Source organism: Lepus europaeus, unplaced genomic scaffold (assembly GCF_033115175.1).
Source record: "Lepus europaeus isolate LE1 unplaced genomic scaffold, mLepTim1.pri SCAFFOLD_105, whole genome shotgun sequence".
Classification (NCBI taxonomy): Eukaryota; Metazoa; Chordata; class Mammalia; order Lagomorpha; family Leporidae; genus Lepus; species Lepus europaeus.
Genome location: NW_026909023.1, coordinates 322,296 through 339,481, shown reverse-complemented (window position 1 = coordinate 339,481; position 17,186 = coordinate 322,296). Strand labels below are relative to the sequence as shown.

The 17,186-nt window shown below is 72.0% G+C and overlaps 1 protein-coding gene across 1 annotated transcript; it reads left to right on the top strand.

Annotated features, from left to right (window-relative positions):
* Positions 1 to 808: 808 nt before the first annotated feature.
* Positions 809 to 17,186, top strand: ATP8B3 (ATPase phospholipid transporting 8B3). The gene is made up of 28 exons (XM_062184866.1): positions 809 to 830; positions 1,697 to 1,755; positions 2,106 to 2,197; positions 2,751 to 2,864; positions 3,315 to 3,413; positions 3,491 to 3,552; positions 3,811 to 3,883; positions 4,227 to 4,297; positions 4,455 to 4,537; positions 5,080 to 5,238; positions 5,617 to 5,705; positions 6,593 to 6,786; positions 7,487 to 7,695; positions 8,153 to 8,184; positions 8,275 to 8,431; positions 8,556 to 8,744; positions 9,304 to 9,416; positions 10,289 to 10,453; positions 11,216 to 11,327; positions 11,835 to 11,910; positions 11,987 to 12,101; positions 12,270 to 12,651; positions 12,771 to 12,994; positions 13,939 to 14,022; positions 14,473 to 14,712; positions 14,791 to 14,929; positions 15,613 to 15,740; positions 16,281 to 17,186. The coding sequence occupies exons 2-28, from the start codon at positions 1,707 to 1,709 to the stop codon at positions 17,184 to 17,186; spliced, it is 4,356 nt and encodes a 1,451-aa protein (XP_062040850.1). The 5' UTR covers positions 809 to 830; positions 1,697 to 1,706.

Here is a 17,186-nt window from a genome sequence, read left to right as displayed (position 1 = left end):
GCAGGCCGAGCAGCGGGCCAGGGGCAGGGCTCCTCATGTCTGTGCCTGGGGCCTCGGGGCCTTTGCACGCACCCCGCCCCCCTGCAGGGGCTCACAGCTCCACCCAGCAGCCCCTCTCCGAAGGAAACAGGCCTCCCGACGCCCCCACCCCGCGTTCCCCTGACCCCTGGCAGGCGCTGCCAAGCTGTTCGCTGAGTGAGTGGGTGTGGGACGGAGAGGGTCCCCGCTTGCAGGAGCTTGGTGCTGAGGGTGCGGCCCCGCCCTCGCCCCTCCCTGCTCGCCGCCTTCACCCACCTGCCGTCCGATGAGTGTCTGCAGAGGCCCCCCGGAGACTGGCGGGGGTGCCAGGGCATGGGCAGGATCTCACACTGAAGCCACAGCCCTGGGCTTCCTCCAGGCCTCGGGCAAGGCCCCCGGCTGGGGCGGCGCGCGACCCTGCTCCTGGGGGCAGGAGGCGCTCACCTGATGTGCCGGAGCGAACCCGGGGCCGCGGGACGGACATGGCCCGCGCGGCCCTCCGTCCACTCGGGGCTGCCCCCTGCATTCTACATACAGAACCTCCACCCCCACTGGCCTGCCCCACGCCCAGCAGGCCCCGCCTTCGGGCCTTGGCTCCGCCCCTACAGTGGCAGCGCCCCTGTGCCCCAGGCCCCGCCCCTGTCCGGCCCCGCGCCTCTCCCCGCCTCCTGCCGTGGCCCCGCCCCCGGGCCCGCGCCGCCCGCCCGTTTCAGACCCGTTGGCACCGGGCTAACAGCTCCATCAAGTCCGCCGCCCTGGACGCCGGCGCCCCGCTCCAGGCAGCCCGGCCCCGCCCGCCCCGGCCCGCGCAGGTGAGCGTCGGGCGCTCGCTCGCCCGGCTCTGCGTCCCCGGGCGCCCGTGCCCCCGCGCTGGACCCCGCCGGGACGGAGGGGCGCCCCCTGGAGGCTCGCGCGGCCCAGGCCCTGAGGAGGTGTCGGAGCCGGTTAGGGGCGAGCTCCGGACAGCGGAGGGCAGGAGACCGGGCGCCGCGCTGCGCGGGGTTCCCGCCCGGAAAGCGGGGAGCGGCGCCGGCCACGTGGGCGGCCCTGTCCACATGCGGGGCCTGGTCTCAGGCTCCGGGGAGCGCCAGAGCTGGCCCTGAGCCCGGAGCCTGTCCTCCCGGGGCGCCCGCCGGCCCTGGCCCCAGGCCTGGAGGGCTCAGGGAGGAGGCAGGCAAGTGAGGAGAGGGGGTGGGGGGGAGCCCCGCGGGGCGGGGGCCTCGGCCTGGCCCACCTGGGCAGTGTGGAGCGAGGCGGCCAGGGGGAGCAGGCGCCGACCCTGTGCGCAGGGGTGAGGCCTGGAGAGAGGGGAGCCGCTGTGTGGGGGCGGTTTGCGCCACGACCTGCGGGCTGGTGCAGTTTGACTCCGACCCCAGAGCCGGTCAGCTGGTCAGCTGGGCTCTCGGTGAGGTTTGCCGCCTGCGGGTGTCTCCCTGGTCAGGGCTGTTGGTGCCTCCAGCAGCGCCAGGGCCTCGCTGGGACCCCTGGGACGCCTGGACCTTGCTGACCGAGCCCCCATGTGGGGCAGTGGCCGTGGACACAGGGTTTGGGAAGAGCTGCAGGTCCCTGGGGGTCGTGGCATGTGTGAGGCCACCTGGGGCTGCCGCCGCCCTTCTGAGCCCAGTGAGCGGACGCCGGGGGCCAGGGCCACTGCCGACCTGGGCCCTCTCCCCGGCAGCCTCAACAGCATGGGCAGCCTGACCTACAGAGACCATCTGGAAGATGACAAGAATGCAGGTGCGCATGCGGGGGCCTGTGCCCCCCGGCCTTCGCGAGGGGGCCGCACCAGGTCCCACGTGGTCCTGCCCGGACCCTGTCACCCCAGCTGGGGTCTCCTGCGGCTCTGGACACCCGGGAGCCCACCCATCAGCATGTGGGTGTCGCTGGCCATCCGGGGCGGGGGCTCACTCCCCAGAGCCTCCTGTGCCGGGACCGGGCCGGCCCCGTGGCACCCGCTTGTTTACGGGCTCCCCAACACATGTGCACAGGCCTGGGTCCCCGGGGGCCCCCCCGGCTTTCCTCTGGGAGGTCGTTAGGGGTGTTTGTCCCCAGGCCGCCTCTGACGCCCGGCTCTGTCCCGGCTCCAGCGTTCACCTGGGAGGTGCAGGCCAACGTCCGAGCCTTCCAGAAACAGGTCAAGGACGGGGGCTTCCTGTACCGGCGGCGGAGGAAGTACAAGGTGGGCCCCCCCGCCCTGGGAGTGTGCCGCCCACCAGTGCCGCCCGCACCGGCCTTCGCCGCCAGGGCTGGTTGCTCGCCATGGCTGTGGCGCCGGCTTCACATCACTGGTTCGGCGCCAGCCGTCTGGGGTCCCCTCTGCTCTGGCCCGGAGGTTAATGTATAACCTACAGGTACACAGTGTCTGCCAGGGCCCCACGTGCGGCCCCCTGGCGTGAGTCTCCTTAGGGAAATACGGGAGTCGCCACTCAAACCACCCTGGCTCCACACAGGCTCAGCTACTGCAGGCTCCAGCCTCGCACCCAGCAGGCGCTCGCTAGATGCTGGCCCGAGACCTCGGCACCCAGCAGGCGCTGAGCAAAGGCAGGCTTTAGATCTTGCATCCAGCAGGTGCTCACTAAACGCTGGGTCAGCGGGTTAATTCATAGTGGCCGTGGCAGCTGGGCAGGGCCGGGCAGGCCAGGAGTGGCCGGGGCTGGGCGGGGCCGGGCAGGCCAGGAGTGGCCGGGCTGGTGGGCAGGGCCGGGCAGAGCCTCCATGCCTGCCCCTCATAGACCAACGTCATCCACACGGCCAAGTACAACGTCTTCTCGTTCCTGCCGCTGAACCTGTACGAGCAGTTCCACCGCATGTCCAACCTCTACTTCCTCCTTGTCATCATCTTGCAGGTGAGCCGGGGCCCGGGGTCAGGGGTCAGGGTCAGGGGTCGGGGGCTGGGCCCCTCCCTGGAGCCCCAGGGCGCCCTGCTCCTGCCTCTGGCTGAGCCTGGCACCCCACCCTCACCGTGGGGCCCCCGCTGCCCGGTCGGCTCGAGGGGGCGTTCAGCACGTGTCCCTGTGGGAGGGAGGTAGGTGAAGGGTGGCAGGCGGGGGCAGGGACATCCCCCCAGGCCAGGCGGGGGCAGGGACACTGGAGCAACCCCCCCCCCCCCCCGCAGTGACCCTCACACTGTCCCTGGGTGGCTCAGAGCTGGTGGGGAAGGGAGGGGCCGCGTGGCCTGGGGGACCCCTTGGAGGAAGCGGACATGAGACTCGCAGGTCCAGCGTGTCTGGGGGGCAGGGGCTGCCCCGGGCCTGGGGCGCGGCCGCCGTGACGCCCCGCCTCCCCCCCCCCCCCAGAGCATTCCCGAGATATCCACGCTGCCCTGGTTCACGCTGTTCGCCCCGCTGGTGTGCCTGCTGGTCATCCGTGCCGGCCGTGACCTGGTGGATGACATCGTGAGCGGGGTACCCCGGGCACGGCGGGGCCGGGGGACGCTGGCCGGGGCGGCCCTGACCCGCTGCCTTGGGCCCAGGGGCGGCACCGGAGCGACAGAGCCATCAACAACAGGCCATGCCAGATCCTGCTGGGGAAGAGGTGAGGCCGCGGCCGCCTGCGTGGCCCTGGGGGGCGCCTGCTGTCTCCCCGCCCGGGGCTCGGCCTGAGGACCCTGGATGCGGGGCCCCGGGGGCCGGGGCAGGAACCCGGACGTCTGAGGCCGGGCGGTGCAAGATGACCACGGGCTCCCGGGCGGGGCTCGGCGGAGCTCAGGCCAGCAGGGCCCCCCGCCCTGGCTACGGCCTCCCGTGGCCCCCCGAGGGGGCCCGCTCTCAGGCCTCCCCTCCATCCCCCCAGCTTTGTGTGGAAGAAGTGGAAGAACCTGCGTGTGGGGGACGTGGTGTGTCTCAGCTCGGACAGCATCGTCCCTGTGAGCACACGGCCGGCGCCCGCCCCGCCCATGCCCCGTGCATCCTCACCCCCCACCCCCCGCCCCCGCCCGTCCCCACCCCCATCTCCCCGTGGCACGCCCACCCTGCCCTGCCTGTCCTCTACCCCATCTCCCCCTGCCCGGCCCGTCCTCACCCCCATCCCTCCCCGTGGCACGCCCACCCTGCCCTGCCTGTCCTCTCCCCCATCTCCCCCTACCCCGCCCGTCCTCACCCCATCCCTCCCCGTGGCACGCCCACCCTGCCCCGCCCCTCCTCTCCCCCATCTCCCCCTACCCCGCCCGTCCTCACCCCCACCCCAGTACACGCCCACCCCTGCCGTAGGCTGACTTGCTCCTGCTGGCCAGCACGGAGCCCAGCAGCTTGTGCTACGTGGAGACGGCCGACATCGACGGGTGAGCAAGCTCCTAGTGACCCGCGGGAGGGGGCAGGGAGAGCAGGTGTGCGGTGGGGCCTGGGGAGCCTGTCTCCCTCTCTGGGCCTCGACCTGCCGACTGGCAGCTGGCACCCCTAGGAGCGACGGGCGCCCCGACCCCCACCTTCTTGTTCCAGGGAGACCAACCTGAAGTTCCGACAGGCCCCCAGCATCACCCACCACGAGCTGACGGGCTTGAAGAAGATGCTGTCCTTCCAGGGTGAGGGACCTCCACCTCACAGGGTCCAGGAGGGGTCCCGGGTCACTCCCGGCCTCCCACGGCCCACTGTCCCCACCAGCCCTCACTGGACACTGCCTGTCCCCCACCGGTGCTCCCAAACACACGCAAGGCTGAACGTGGGGGACAGGCCCGGCGCCCAGGAGGAGTGGGGGCTGCTGCCACACCCCTGAGGGGGTCAGGTGCTGGGCGGGCCCTGCCATACTGTCACCTGTCCCCGGGGGCACCACTGCAAACACAGATGGCCAGGGACATGTCAGGGTCAGGAGCCCAGGGGAGGGGGCTGGGGCAGGAGCAGGGGAGGGGCTGGGGCAGGAGCAGGGGAGGGGCTGGGGCAGGAGGAGCAATGTGTACCAAGGCCCCCGGGCCGTGGGGACCCAGTTCTGGACCAAGCGCAGGCCTGGGCTGTGGGTCAGGGGTACCAGGGGCGGGTCGCTGCAGGGCCCTCGGGGGTGGCCGGTGGGCAGGAGCACGTCGTCCCGCCATGCAACTGGCCAGCCGACCGCCGGCTCCCGTGCCCGCAGGCAGGGTGTTGTGCGAGGCCCCCAACAGCCGTATGCACCAGTTCGTGGGGCGCCTGGACTGGAACGGCAGGAAGTACCCGCTGGACATCGGCAACATCCTGCTCCGGGGCTGCAAGATCCGCAACACGGACACCTGCTACGGCCTGGTCATCTACGCGGGTACCGCGGCCAGGCTGGGCACACGGGGCCCCGGGAGGTGGGGCGCCACCCGCTACGGCCTGGTCATCTACGCGGGTACCGCGGCCAGGCTGGGCACACGGGGCCCCGGGAGGTGGGGCGCCACCCGCTACGGCCTGGTCATCTACGCGGGTACCGCGGCCAGGCCGGCCATCGGGGTCCCGGGAGGCGGGGCGCCACCCGCTACGGCCTGGTCATCTACGCGGGTACCGCGGCCAGGCCGGCCATCGGGGTCCCGGGAGGTGGGGCGCCACCCGCTACGGCCTGGTCATCTACGCGGGTACCGCGGCCAGGCCGGCCATCGGGGTCCCGGGAGGTGGGGGCACATGGCTGGGCTGATGGCTGGGTGCCCACCTGCAGGTTTTGACACGAAGATCATGAAGAATTGTGGGAAGATCCACTTGAAGAGGACCAAGCTGGACCTCCTGATGAACAAGCTGGTGATCATGGTGTGCGCCCAGGGGCCCCGCCACCACCTGGCTGCCAGCCCACTGCCCACCCACCCGTCCACTCTGCTACCCGTCCACCCACCCGTCCACTCTGCTACCTGTCCATCCATCTGCCCATCCACCCGCCCGCCCATCCACCTGCCCATGCGCCCACCCACCCACCCACCCACTCTGCTACCTGTCCATCCACCCACCCATCCACCCGCCCGCCCACCCATGCGCCCATCCTTAGCCACCATCTTTGTCCTGTAGGCACAGGGAGAGTCTGGTGGGTGGGCGTGTGGGGGGGTGGATGGGCACAAATCAGCCACCGGGGCCCAGCAGAAAGTCCCCACCCCCTGGCGCCTGCTCTGCTCCCCGCTCCCCTGCTGGCGCCCCCCCACGCGCCCACCCTGCCCGCCCTGCTCCCCGCCCCCTGGCGCCCGCTCTGCTCCCCGCTCCCCTGCCGGCACTGCCCCCACACCTGCCCGCCCTGCTCCCCGCCCCCTGGCGCCTGCTCTGCTCCCCGCTCCCCTGCTGGCACTGCCCCCCCACGCGCCCACCCTGCCCGCCCTGCTCCCCGCCCCCTGGCGCCCTCTCTGCTCCCCGCTCCCCTGCCGGCACTGCCCCCCCGCGCGCCCACCCTGCCCGCCCTGCTCCCCGCCCCCTGGCGCCCGCTCTGCTCCCCGCTCCCCTGCCGGCACTGCCCCCACGCGCGCCCACCCTGCGCGCCCTGCTCCCCGCCCCCTGGCGCCCGCTCTGCTCCCCGCTCCCCTGCCGGCACTGCCCCCCCACGCGCCCACCCTGCCCGCCCTGCTCCCCGCCCCCTGGCGCCCGCTCTGCTCCCCGCTCCCCTGCCGGCACTGCCCCCACACGCACCCACCCTGCCCGCTCCCCTGCCCTTCCAGATCTTCCTGGCGCTGCTGGTCATCTCTCTGGGCCTGACCCTGGGCTTCTCCCTGACGGCCAGGGAGTTCCGAGAGAAGCACCACTACCTGGGGGCCGCTGCGCGCTGGGGCGGCGTGGCCGCTGAGTCCTTCCTCATCTTTTGGGGCTTCCTCATCCTGCTCAGCGTCATGGTGCCCATGGCCATGTTCATCATGTGAGCCCTGCGGTGGGCGGGCCGGGCCCGAGGGGCGGGGCCCAGGCGGGGCTGGGGCTGGAGGGCGGGGCCGAGGCTGGAGGGGTGAGGCCACGGAGGGGCAGGACCAGGCCAAGACTGAATGGGGAGGGGCCGAGGGATGGGGAGGGTCAAGGCGGGGCTGGGGCGGGATGGGGGGCTGAAAGGGAGGGGCCAAGGCGGGGCTGGGGATGGAGGGGCGGGGTGGGGGCGGGCCGGGCCCGAGGTGGGGGGCCAGGGCGGGGTTGGGGATGGAGAGGCAGAGCAGAAACAGGAGTGGGGGCTGTGGCTGGAAGGTGGGGCTGGGAGGGAGGGGCCGTGGAGGGGCAGGGCCAGGGCTGGACTGGGGAGCTGGAGAGGAGGGTCCGTGGAGGGGAAGGACCGGGGCTGAAACTGAATGGTGTGGGGTGGGGCCAAGGCAGGGCTGGGTCTGGAGGGGTGGCGATGGGATTGGCTGCAGTGGGGGCGGGACTGCTGGGGTGGGGCAGGAAGGGGCGGGGCCGGGATTGGATGGGGCGGGGCGGGGGCTGGGGTAGAGCCAGGAGGGGCAGGGCCAGGGGGCCATGGAGGGGGAGGACCGGGCGGGACTGGATGGGGTGGGGCTGGAGGGGCGGGGCCGGCCTGGGGCTGGAGGGGCGGGGCGTGACCGCTCGAGTGCGCTTGCGCGCATGTGCGTTGGCAGAGCCGAATTCATCTACCTGGGGAACAGCGTCTTCATCAACTGGGACGCGCAGATGTACTACGAGCCGCAGGACATGGCCGCCAAGGCCCGCAGCACGAGCCTCAACGACCAGCTGGGCCAGGTGGAGTACGTCTTCTCGGACAAGACGGGCACGCTCACGCAGAACGTGATGACCTTCAAGAAGTGCTGCATCGCCGGCCGCGTCTACGGTGCGGCCCCGCGCGCGCCCCAGCCATTCCGGTGACCCTGGCCCTGCGGCGGAGAAACGGGGCCTGGGCCCCTGACAGATGCCGGCGGCCTGGGCCTGGGTCCGAGAAGGCGCGGGGATGGGCGGGGCCTGTGGTTAGCGGGAGACAGGTGCACCCGGACCGACCACAGGGGTAGCGGAAGCCCGAGGACCCAGCCGCGTGTCTGTGAAATCGGCCAATTTAGGGGCCAGCAGAGGCTGGAGCAAAGCTGCACCCCCGGGGCACGGCAGGAGAAACCGGGGGCCCCGGGTGGTCCAGGGCTCCCGGAAGGTCCGGGGCTCCCGGGCGTCCAGGCCCCTCCTCCCCGGTCCAGGGCTCCCGGGCGTCCAGGCCCCCCTCCTCGCCGTCCAGGGCCCCTGGGCAGGGGCGGTTCCTGGGACCCCAGGTGAGCGGGGCCTGAAGCGGAACGTCTCCCCAGGTCCGGATGACAAGGATGGGGCCTTCCGCAAGGTGAGCCCCCTGGCCCGGCGGCGCTGCCCCTGGGTGGGGGGCGGGCAGTGCCCCGGCCCGAGCCACCTGTCGCCGCCCCCCCTCCCCCAGGAAAACCCGTACCTGTGGAACAAATTCGCGACCCGAAGGTTCTCCTTCTACAACGAGGAGCTGCTGGCCCTGGTGCGCGCCAACAAGGACGCGGTGGTGCGGGAGTTCTGGCGCGTGCTGGCCATCTGCCACACGGTCATGGTGCACGAGAAAGGCGGTGAGCGCCACCCCGCCCCGTGAGGGTCTCACCCCCGGGGCCGAGGTCGCCAGGGGCCCAAGGACCGGGTGCAGGCGCAGGCGCCGGGACGCAGCGGTGAACTAACCCGCCCCCGCACCCACAGGCCAGCTGGTGTACCAGGCGGCCTCCCCGGACGAGGAGGCACTGGTCACGGCGGCCCGGAACTTTGGCTACGTGTTCGTGGCGCGCACACAGGACACCATCACGCTGCTGGAGCTGGGGGAGCAGCGGGTCTACCGGGTGCTGGCCATGATGGACTTCAACAGCACGCGCAAGCGGATGTCGGTGCTGGGTGAGCCCCGCGGGCCACCCACAGGACCCGGGCCGAGGAGGCCAGGGCGGGCGGGTCCCAACTCAATGAGGGGTGGAGCCAAAGCGGGCAGGACCCAACCCAGGGAGGGGCGGAGCCAGAGTGGGCTCCACTAGGGCGGAGCCACAGTGGGCGGGTCCCAACCCAGGGAAGGGTGGAGTCAGAGTGGGCACCCCTGGGACAGAGCCAGAGTGGGTGGGGCCTATTAGGAGAGGTGGGGTGGGGTGGGCAGGGTGTGGCAGAGCCATAGTGGGCGGAGTAGAGCCAGAGTGGGCGGGCCTATCACAGAGGTGAGGGTGAGGTGGGGTGGGCAGATCCAGAGTAGGTGTGGCCCCATCCCAGGGTGGGTGGGGCAGAGCCAGAGTGTATGGGGTGGAGCCACAGTGGGCAGGGCCCCAGCCCATGGAGGGACGGGGTGGGGTGGGGCCAGTGTGGGTGGTGCAGATGGGGCGGAGCCGGAGTGGGCGGGCCTCCCAGGAGAGGCAGGGTGGATGGGTGGTGGGGGCGGAGCCGGAGTGGGCAGCCCGGCCTCTCCCCGCAGTGCGGACCCCCGAGGGCTCCATCTGTCTGTACACCAAGGGCGCGGACACCGTGATCCTGGAACGGCTGCGCAGCAGGGGGGCGGTGGAGGTCACCACGGAGGAGGCCCTGTCCGTGAGTCCCTGCGAGGGGCGTGCACAGGGGGCGGGGCGGCCCCCACTCGGGCGGGGCTGGCCCAGGAAGCCTCTCTGAGCCACACCAGGGAACCCTGTGCCTGGGCGCTGGCCCGGGACATCACCCTGTCTCCCGCCCCGCCCCGCCCCACCCCCAGTCTTCCCTGTCCCTGGCTGAGGCCCAGACCACCTGATTGGTGGCTGTCGGCTGCTGTCTCCTGCTGGCCTTCCGGCCTGGCTTGTGCGCGCACTGCGGGGGACCCTGGTGCTGGGGCTTCCCCGGGGTCTTCGGGCGTCCCTGCCTTGTCACTGGGGAGCCTTTGGTCTGCCCGTCATCTGGACTCGGACAGGGCTGTCGCCACCGCCGGTCTCCTCCCTCTGGCCCAGCGGGGCTGGGGGCTGTGTCCAGGCTCCGGGACCCTTGGGGGCATTTCTGGGTGTCCAAGGACCCCCTCGGCGTGGGCCAGTGAGAGGGCTCTGGGGAAGGCATGGACCACAAGGCAGGGCCAGGGGTCGGGACCACGGAAGCACGGTGGGGATAATCACGCAGGGGCTCAGACCAACCCTGCCCCGGAGCAATGGGTAAACTGAGGCTTGAGACCCATCGCTTGGGCCCAGCCCCTCCCCCACCAAGGCCCGGGGCAGAGAGCCTTTCTCAGGGACCACTGGGGCCTCAGCTGCCCGAGGGGTGGGTGGGCTCTTGGTCAGTCTGTCCCCGTGCCACCCCCACCCTGGAGGCCTGAGCACCCTGGGTCCCGCTGAGGAAGCGGAGGGAGGGGCACGGAGGGGGTCTTGGGAGGGGCGGCGGGGGTCCCGGGGAGCTGGGCGCAGTGCGCGGGCGCAGGGCGGTGACGGCCCCGCCCGGGCCCCCAGGCCTTCGCGGAGCAGACCCTGCGGACCCTGTGCCTGGCCTCCAAGGTGGTGGCCGAGGACGAGTACGAGGGGTGGCAGCGGGGCCACCAGGAGGCGTCCCTGCTGCTGCAGAACCGGGCGCAGGCCCTGCACCAGGTGTACAGCGAGATGGAGCAGAACCTGCAGGTGGGGCGGGCTGCGCGGGCTCGCCCCCCCCCGGCCCAGAGCCCCCCGCCCCGCCCTGAGCCCCCCGCCCCAGAGCCCCCCACCCTGCCCTGAGGCTCCCCAGAGCCCCCTGTCCTACCCCAAGCCCCCCACCCCACCTGGAAGCCCCCCACCCCGCCCTGAGCCTCCCCAGAGCCCCCGCCCTGCCCGAGCCTCCCTGGCCCCGCCCCAGAGCCCCCCACCCTGCCCTGAGCCCCCAGCCCCACCCCGGAGCCCCTCACCCCGCCCTGAACCTCCCCGGCCCCCACCCGCCCAGTGGGCTCAGTCTCTAGCACCCTCCCCGCCCTGAGCCCCCGGAGCCCCCCCCTACTGTGCTCAGGCTCCGCCCCCTCCCTGCCCTGAGCCCCCCCTGCCCCGTAGCCCCCCTGCCCTGAGCCTCCCCGGGCCTGACCTTGCCCCGGAGTCCCCCCATGGAGCCTCCCCCGCCCCCAGCTGCCCTCACCCCCACCCTGAGCCTCTCCAGCCCCCACCCGCCCACTGCACTCAGGCTCCGCCCCCCTCCCCACCCTGAGCCTCCCTTGCCCCCCCCAGAGCCTCCACCCCGCACTCAGTCTCTAGCCCCCTCCTCCCCGCCCTGAGCCCCCCTTGCCCCGGAGCCCCCTCCCCGCCCTGAGCCTCCCTCGCCCCAGAGTCCCCCCCCCCTGCACTCAGGCTCCGCCCCCTCCCCCGCCCTGAGCCCCCGGAGACCCCCACCTCGCTCAGGCTCCGCCCCGCCGCCCGCAGCTACTGGGTGTGACGGCCATCGAGGACAGGCTGCAGGACGGCGTCCCCGACACCATCCGCTGCCTGCGCAGGGGCAACATCAGAGTGTGGGTGCTCACCGGGGACAAGCAAGGTGCCACCCTGCCCACCCCTGCCCAGAGGGAGCCCTGCTTTTCCCCGCTGTGGGGTCCTGGGACCGCACTGGGTGTCCCCGAGAGAAGCTGACAGCTGCCACGCTGGACTTTGATGGGGCCCAGGCGCTTTGGCCCTCATGAATCCTGTCCTTCATGCAGGCACACGTGCACACACGCACGTACACACACATGTACACACGCACGCAAACTATAGCGCATGTTTTAGGACTTCATAAAGCCCAGGATTGATTATGTTCACTTCCACCCCCCATTTCAAAGGCAATCCAGGTATTTTTGTGCTGACTTAAGACTGAGCTGGCCAGCTCAGAGCGGACGCCCCTCCCGCTTTGCTCGGAGTTGCCCCCAAAATCCCAGGGCTGGCTCTCATTGGCCAGCCTGGGTTCCCCGCCCTGCTCTGCGCCAATCCGCGGGGCGCGGGGCCGGGGCGCGCGGCTGTGATTGGCCAGCCTCGGCCTGGGGGCTGAGCTGCGCGGGCCGGCTTTCAGAGACGGCGGTGAACATCGGCTTTGCGTGCCAGCTGCTGTCGGAGAACACGCTGATCCTGGAGGAGCAGGACATCAAGTGAGCGTCGCAGCGGGGGCGCCCGCGGGGGGCCCGGGGCCGCGGGGGGCCGGCTGACCGCGCCCTGCGCCCGCAGCTCCATCCTCGAGGCCTACTGGGAGAGTAACAACCACCTGCGGCCGTCCAAGAAGGGCTTCCTGCGGGCGCTGCCGCAGGCCAGGATGGCCATGGTGGTGAACGGGGACTTCCTGGTGCGTGCGGGCGCGGGGCGGGGGCGGGGAGCGAGGGTGCGGGGAGCGGGAGCCCTGCCGCAGGCCAGGATGGCCATGGTGGTGAACGGGGACTTCCTGGTGCGTGCGGGGAGCGAGGGGGCGGGGCCGGCTGGTGACGCGGCGCCTTCCCCGCCCCGCGCCGGCCAGGACCAGCTGCTGCTGTCCCTGCGCAAGGAGCCGCACGCCCTGGTGCAGAACGTGGTCGTGGACGAGGCCTGGCCGGAGGCCGGCCAGGGCCGGAGGAACTTCCTGCAGTCCCGGCGCATCTCCACGCTGTGGCGAACCCTGGGCACCCAGCGGGGCCCCGTGGCGCCCACGCGCGACGAGGCGGCGGCGGTGGCGGGGCCGGCGTGCCCCGAGATGCTGCGGGAGCGCGCCTTCGTGGACCTGGCGTCGCGGTGCCAGGCGGTCATCTGCTGCCGCGTGACCCCGAAGCAGAAGGCGTTGGTCGTGGCGCTGGTCAAGAAGTACCAGCAGGTGGTGACGCTGGCCATCGGGGACGGCGCCAACGACGTGAACATGATCAAGAGTGGGTGGAGCGGGGCGGGGCGGGCTGGGGCGGGGCTGCGGGGCAGGGGCGGGGCTGCGGGGCAGGGGCAGGGGCGGCACACGGCCGCCCGCCCACCCACCGGCCGCCGCGTCCCGCAGCTGCGGACATCGGCGTGGGGCTGGCGGGCCAGGAGGGCATGCAGGCCGTGCAGAACAGCGACTACGTGCTGGCGCAGTTCCGCTTCCTGCAGCGCCTGCTGCTGGTGCACGGCCGCTGGTCCTACATGCGCACCTGCAAGTTCCTGCGCTACTTCATCTACAAGACGCTGGCCAGCATGATGGCGCAGGTCTGGTTCGCCTTCTACAGCGGCTTCACGGCGCAGGTGGGCGTGGCCGGGCGTGGCGGGGGTGGGGCGAGGAGCGGGGGTGGGGGAGAGGGCGTGGGCAGGCAAGCATGGGGCGGGCTGCTGGCAGGGCGGGGCGTGGGCGGGGCCACGGCACCTGCCAGGCGCATCCGCGGCCTGGGATCCCCGCCCTCAGTCCATTTATTTATTTGAAAGGTAGATTTCCAAAGGAGAAGTCAGAGAGGGAGAGAGAGAGAGAGAGAGAGAGTGAGCGCGAGCGAGCTTCCATCTGCTGGTTCACTCCCCAGATGGCTGAAAGTTCCAGGGCTGGGCAGGGCCAAAGCCAGGAGCCAGGAGCTCCATCGGGGCTCCCACGTGGGTGCAGGGCCCCCAGCACTTGGGGGCCATCTGCTACTGCTTTCCCAGGCCACAGCAGGGAGCTGGATCGGAAGTGGAGCAGCCAGGACTCGAACAGGCGCCCATGTGGGATGCCGGCGCTGCACAACACTGGCCCTGCACGTTACGTTTTAAGAAACAGTGGGTTAGGGCCGGCGCTGTGGCTAAGCCACTGTCAGCAGAGCCGGCATCCCATGTGGGCGCCGGTTCCAGTCCCGGCTGCTCCACTTCCGATCCAGCTCCCCGCTGTGGCCTGGGAAAGCAGCAGAAAACAGGCCAAGTCCTGCGGCCCCTGTGCCCACGTGGGAGACCTGGATGGAGCTCCTGGCTTCTGGCTTTGGCCTGGGCCAGCTCTGGGCATTACAGCCATTTGGGGAGTGACCCAGTGGATGGAAGACCTCTCTCCCTCTCTCTCTCCCCCTCCTTCTCTCTCTCTCTCTCTCTAACTCTGGTTTTCACATAAATAAACAAGAAAGCACCCGTGTATCTGCTCGGGAGGCAGAGGGCTGCACAGAGAGGGAGCTCCTGCAGGCGGGGCCGCCCGGCTGACGGGCGTGCGCCTGCCCCCGCCCCACCCCGCCCCGCAGCCGCTGTACGAAGGCTGGTTCCTGGCCCTCTTCAACCTGCTGTACAGCACCCTGCCTGTCCTCTACATCGGACTCTTCGAGCAGGTGAGCAGGTGGGGACCCCACGTCCGGGAGACCTGTGCCCGGCCCTCTGGGGGAAGGGGCACTGGAGGGCAGGGCTGTGGGACGCTGGGACCTGCCTGGTGACCCGGAGTGTGGGGGGGGGGCGGGGCAGGACCCCACGGAACATTCTAGACGAAGCGCATGTCCTGCACCTGCCCTGCCACTCGGCGCCCCTGAGCTGCAGCTGGTGGGGTCGAGGAACCAGATTTTACGGTTTTTTATATGTATTAATATCTGAAAGAGGCAGAGATTTCCAACCCGCGGTTCACTCCCCAAACGCCCACGACAGCCGGGGCTGGGCCAGGCCGCAGCCAGCAGCCGCCAGCTCCACCCGGGGCTGCCCCGTGGGTGGCGGGGGCCATCAGCAGCGGGGACCGGAGGTGGGAGGCAGGGCGCGCTCAGGGGTCCAGGCCTCTGGGGACTCTCCGGCAGGACGTGAGCGCCGAGCGCAGCCTGGGGATGCCCGAGCTCTATGTGGCCGGGCAGAGGGACGAGCTGTTCAACTATGGCACCTTCCTGCAAGCGCTGGCCCACGGCACGGCCACCTCCCTGGTCAACTTCTTCGGGACGCTCTTCGCCAGCCGCGACCTGGCCGGGCCCTCCAGCCTGAGCGACCACCAGTCCTTCGCCGTTGTGGTGGCCCTGTCGGGACTGCTGTCCGTCACGGTGGAGGTGGGCGGGGCCCGGCTCCGACGGCGGGCGGGGCCGCTGGGGTCCTGGCCCCGGGCTGACGCCGCCCCCTGCGTCCAGGTGATGCTGATCATCAAGTACTGGACGGTGCTGAGTGTGGTGGCCATCGCGCTCAGCCTGGCGGCCTACGCCCTGCTCACCTGGGCCAGCCAGAGCTACCTGCTGTTCAGGGTCTCCCCGACCACCTTCCCGTTCCTGTGTGAGCACCTGGGCGGGGGGAGGGGGCAGGGCCCCCTCAGGAAGGGCGGGTGGGGGGCGAGGGACCCCCAGGAAGCGGTGCCCCACGGTGCGGGGGCGTCTGGGGGTGGGGGGGGAGGGAGGAGGGGCAGGACCCCCAGGAAGCGGTGCCCCACGGTGCGGGGGCGTCTGGGGGCGGGGGGGGAGGGAGGAGGGGCAGGACCCCCAGGAAGCGGTGCCCCACGGTGCGGGGGCGTCTGGGGGCGGGGGGGGAGGGAGGAGGGGCAGGACCCCCAGGAAGTGGTGCCCCACGGTGCGGGGGCGTCTGGGGGCGGGGGGGGGGGAGAAGGGGCAGGACCCCCAGGAAGCGGTGCCTCACGGTGCAGGGGCGTCTGGGGGCGGGGGGGAGGAGGAACAGGACCCCCCAGGAAGCGGTGCCCCACGGTGCGGGGGCGTCTGGGGGAGGAGGCCCCCAGGAAGGGCGACTTGCAGTGCTGGGGTGGGGGGAAGGGAAGGGGTGCAGGGCCCCCAGGAAGGGCGCCCCGCAGTGCCGGGATGTCGGGGTGGGGCGGGGAAGGGAAGAGGTGGGGGCCCCCAGGAAGCGGCGTCTGGGGGAGGAGGGCCCCAGGAAGGTGCGGGGGCGGGGGGAAGGGAGGGGAACGCGCAGGCCCCTGCAGGCCGTGCGGTGACCCCGCCCACCCCCAGACGCCGACCGCAACGTGCTGGCGCAGCCGTCCATCCTGCTGGTGGTGCTGCTCAACGTGGCGCTCAACACGCTGCCCACGCTGGCCCTGCGCCTGGTCCTTCAGGAGCTGCAGAAGGCCCGCCGCAAGGTGGGCGCCCGTGCGACACCACCGGGTTTCCCTAGGGCCACAGGGGACACTGACAGGAGCAGCCGCGACCCGGGTGTCCGTCAGCGGGTGGGCGGGCAGAGGCAGGTGTCCGTCAGCGGGTGGGCAGGCAGAGGCAGGTGTCCGTCAGCAGGTGGGCGGGTACAGGCAGCTGTCCATCAGCTGGCGGGTAGGTGAGCCTGGGAGGCACAGGCCGCCCTGGGGAAGGGACAGAACATAGCCACCTTCTGCCCACACAGGCTGGGCACAAGGCTGCCCCAGGCTCTGCTCTCCTGGCCTTGCCACCACAGGATGCCCAGGGGACCCAGGGCTGGACCAGGGTTAGGGCCCAGGGAAGGGCTCTGATTGGCTGTGCTGGAGTTAGGACCAGGGAAGGGCTCTGATTGGCTGTGCTGGAGTTAGGACCAGGGAAGAGCTCTGATTGGCTGTGCTGGAGTCAGCCTATTGGGGCTCCCACTGGCTCTGGCCTAGTGGGGAGGCCCGGGGGCGAGGCGGGCGCTGACCGGGGCCTCACCCCTGCAGAAGGCAGAGGAGGACGCCCTGCGCGAGGAGATCTTCACCGTGGAGCCCATGCCCCACCTGCGCCGCGAGTCCCGGGGCCGGCGCTCCAGCTATGCCTTCTCCCACCGCGAGGGCTACGCCAACCTCATCACCCAGGGCACCAGCCTGAGGAGGGCCCCGGGGGACAACGGGCTGCCCTACGACGCGGTGGCCAGTGACCAGCCGCCCGAGACCCCCCCAGGGGCCGCCTGGCCCCCCAGGGAGCCGTCCATCCCGGACACGGACACGCCGCCGCTGGGCGGGGCGGCCGTGCAGGACGTGCCCCCGCCCTCCCTGAGCTCGTTCGAGACGCTGGACGAGGGGTCCGCGGCCGGCTCGGAGTCCCAGGCCGGCGCCTCCGCCGTGCGCTCCTGGTCCACCCAGGACCGCGGCCCGAGGGCCCGGGAGAGGTCCCCGTCGCCCCAGCAGCGGCGGGCTCCCCTCGGGGAGGCGCTGGCCCCTTCCCTGCCCACGGAGAGCAGCGGGTCGCGGCTCTCGGCGCTCTCCAGCGTGCCGGACAGCGGGCGGGCCTCGCCGGAGTCGGGCTCCTGGTTCTGGAGGAACCCGCTCGTGTTCTGGAAGAGCCGGCAGGTGGCGTGGCTCGGGAACGCGCGCGAGGACGCGGAGCCGCCGCCCGCCGGCCCGGGCGAGCCCCCCGCGGGCGGGCAGCCCATGGAGGTGGAGCCGTGGCCCGTGGAGAGGCAGCCGTCGCCCATGGAGTGGCTGCCGGTGCCCGCCGACGACCAGCCCGCCGACGACCTCTCGCGGCCGCCACTGCCCCTCGACGGGCAGGCGCCCTGCAGCTGCCAGCCCGCGGGCCGCAGGCCGCCCTCAAACGACAGGGGCTCCGCGCCTTTCCCGTTTGCTAATAAACCAGGCTCGGCCTGA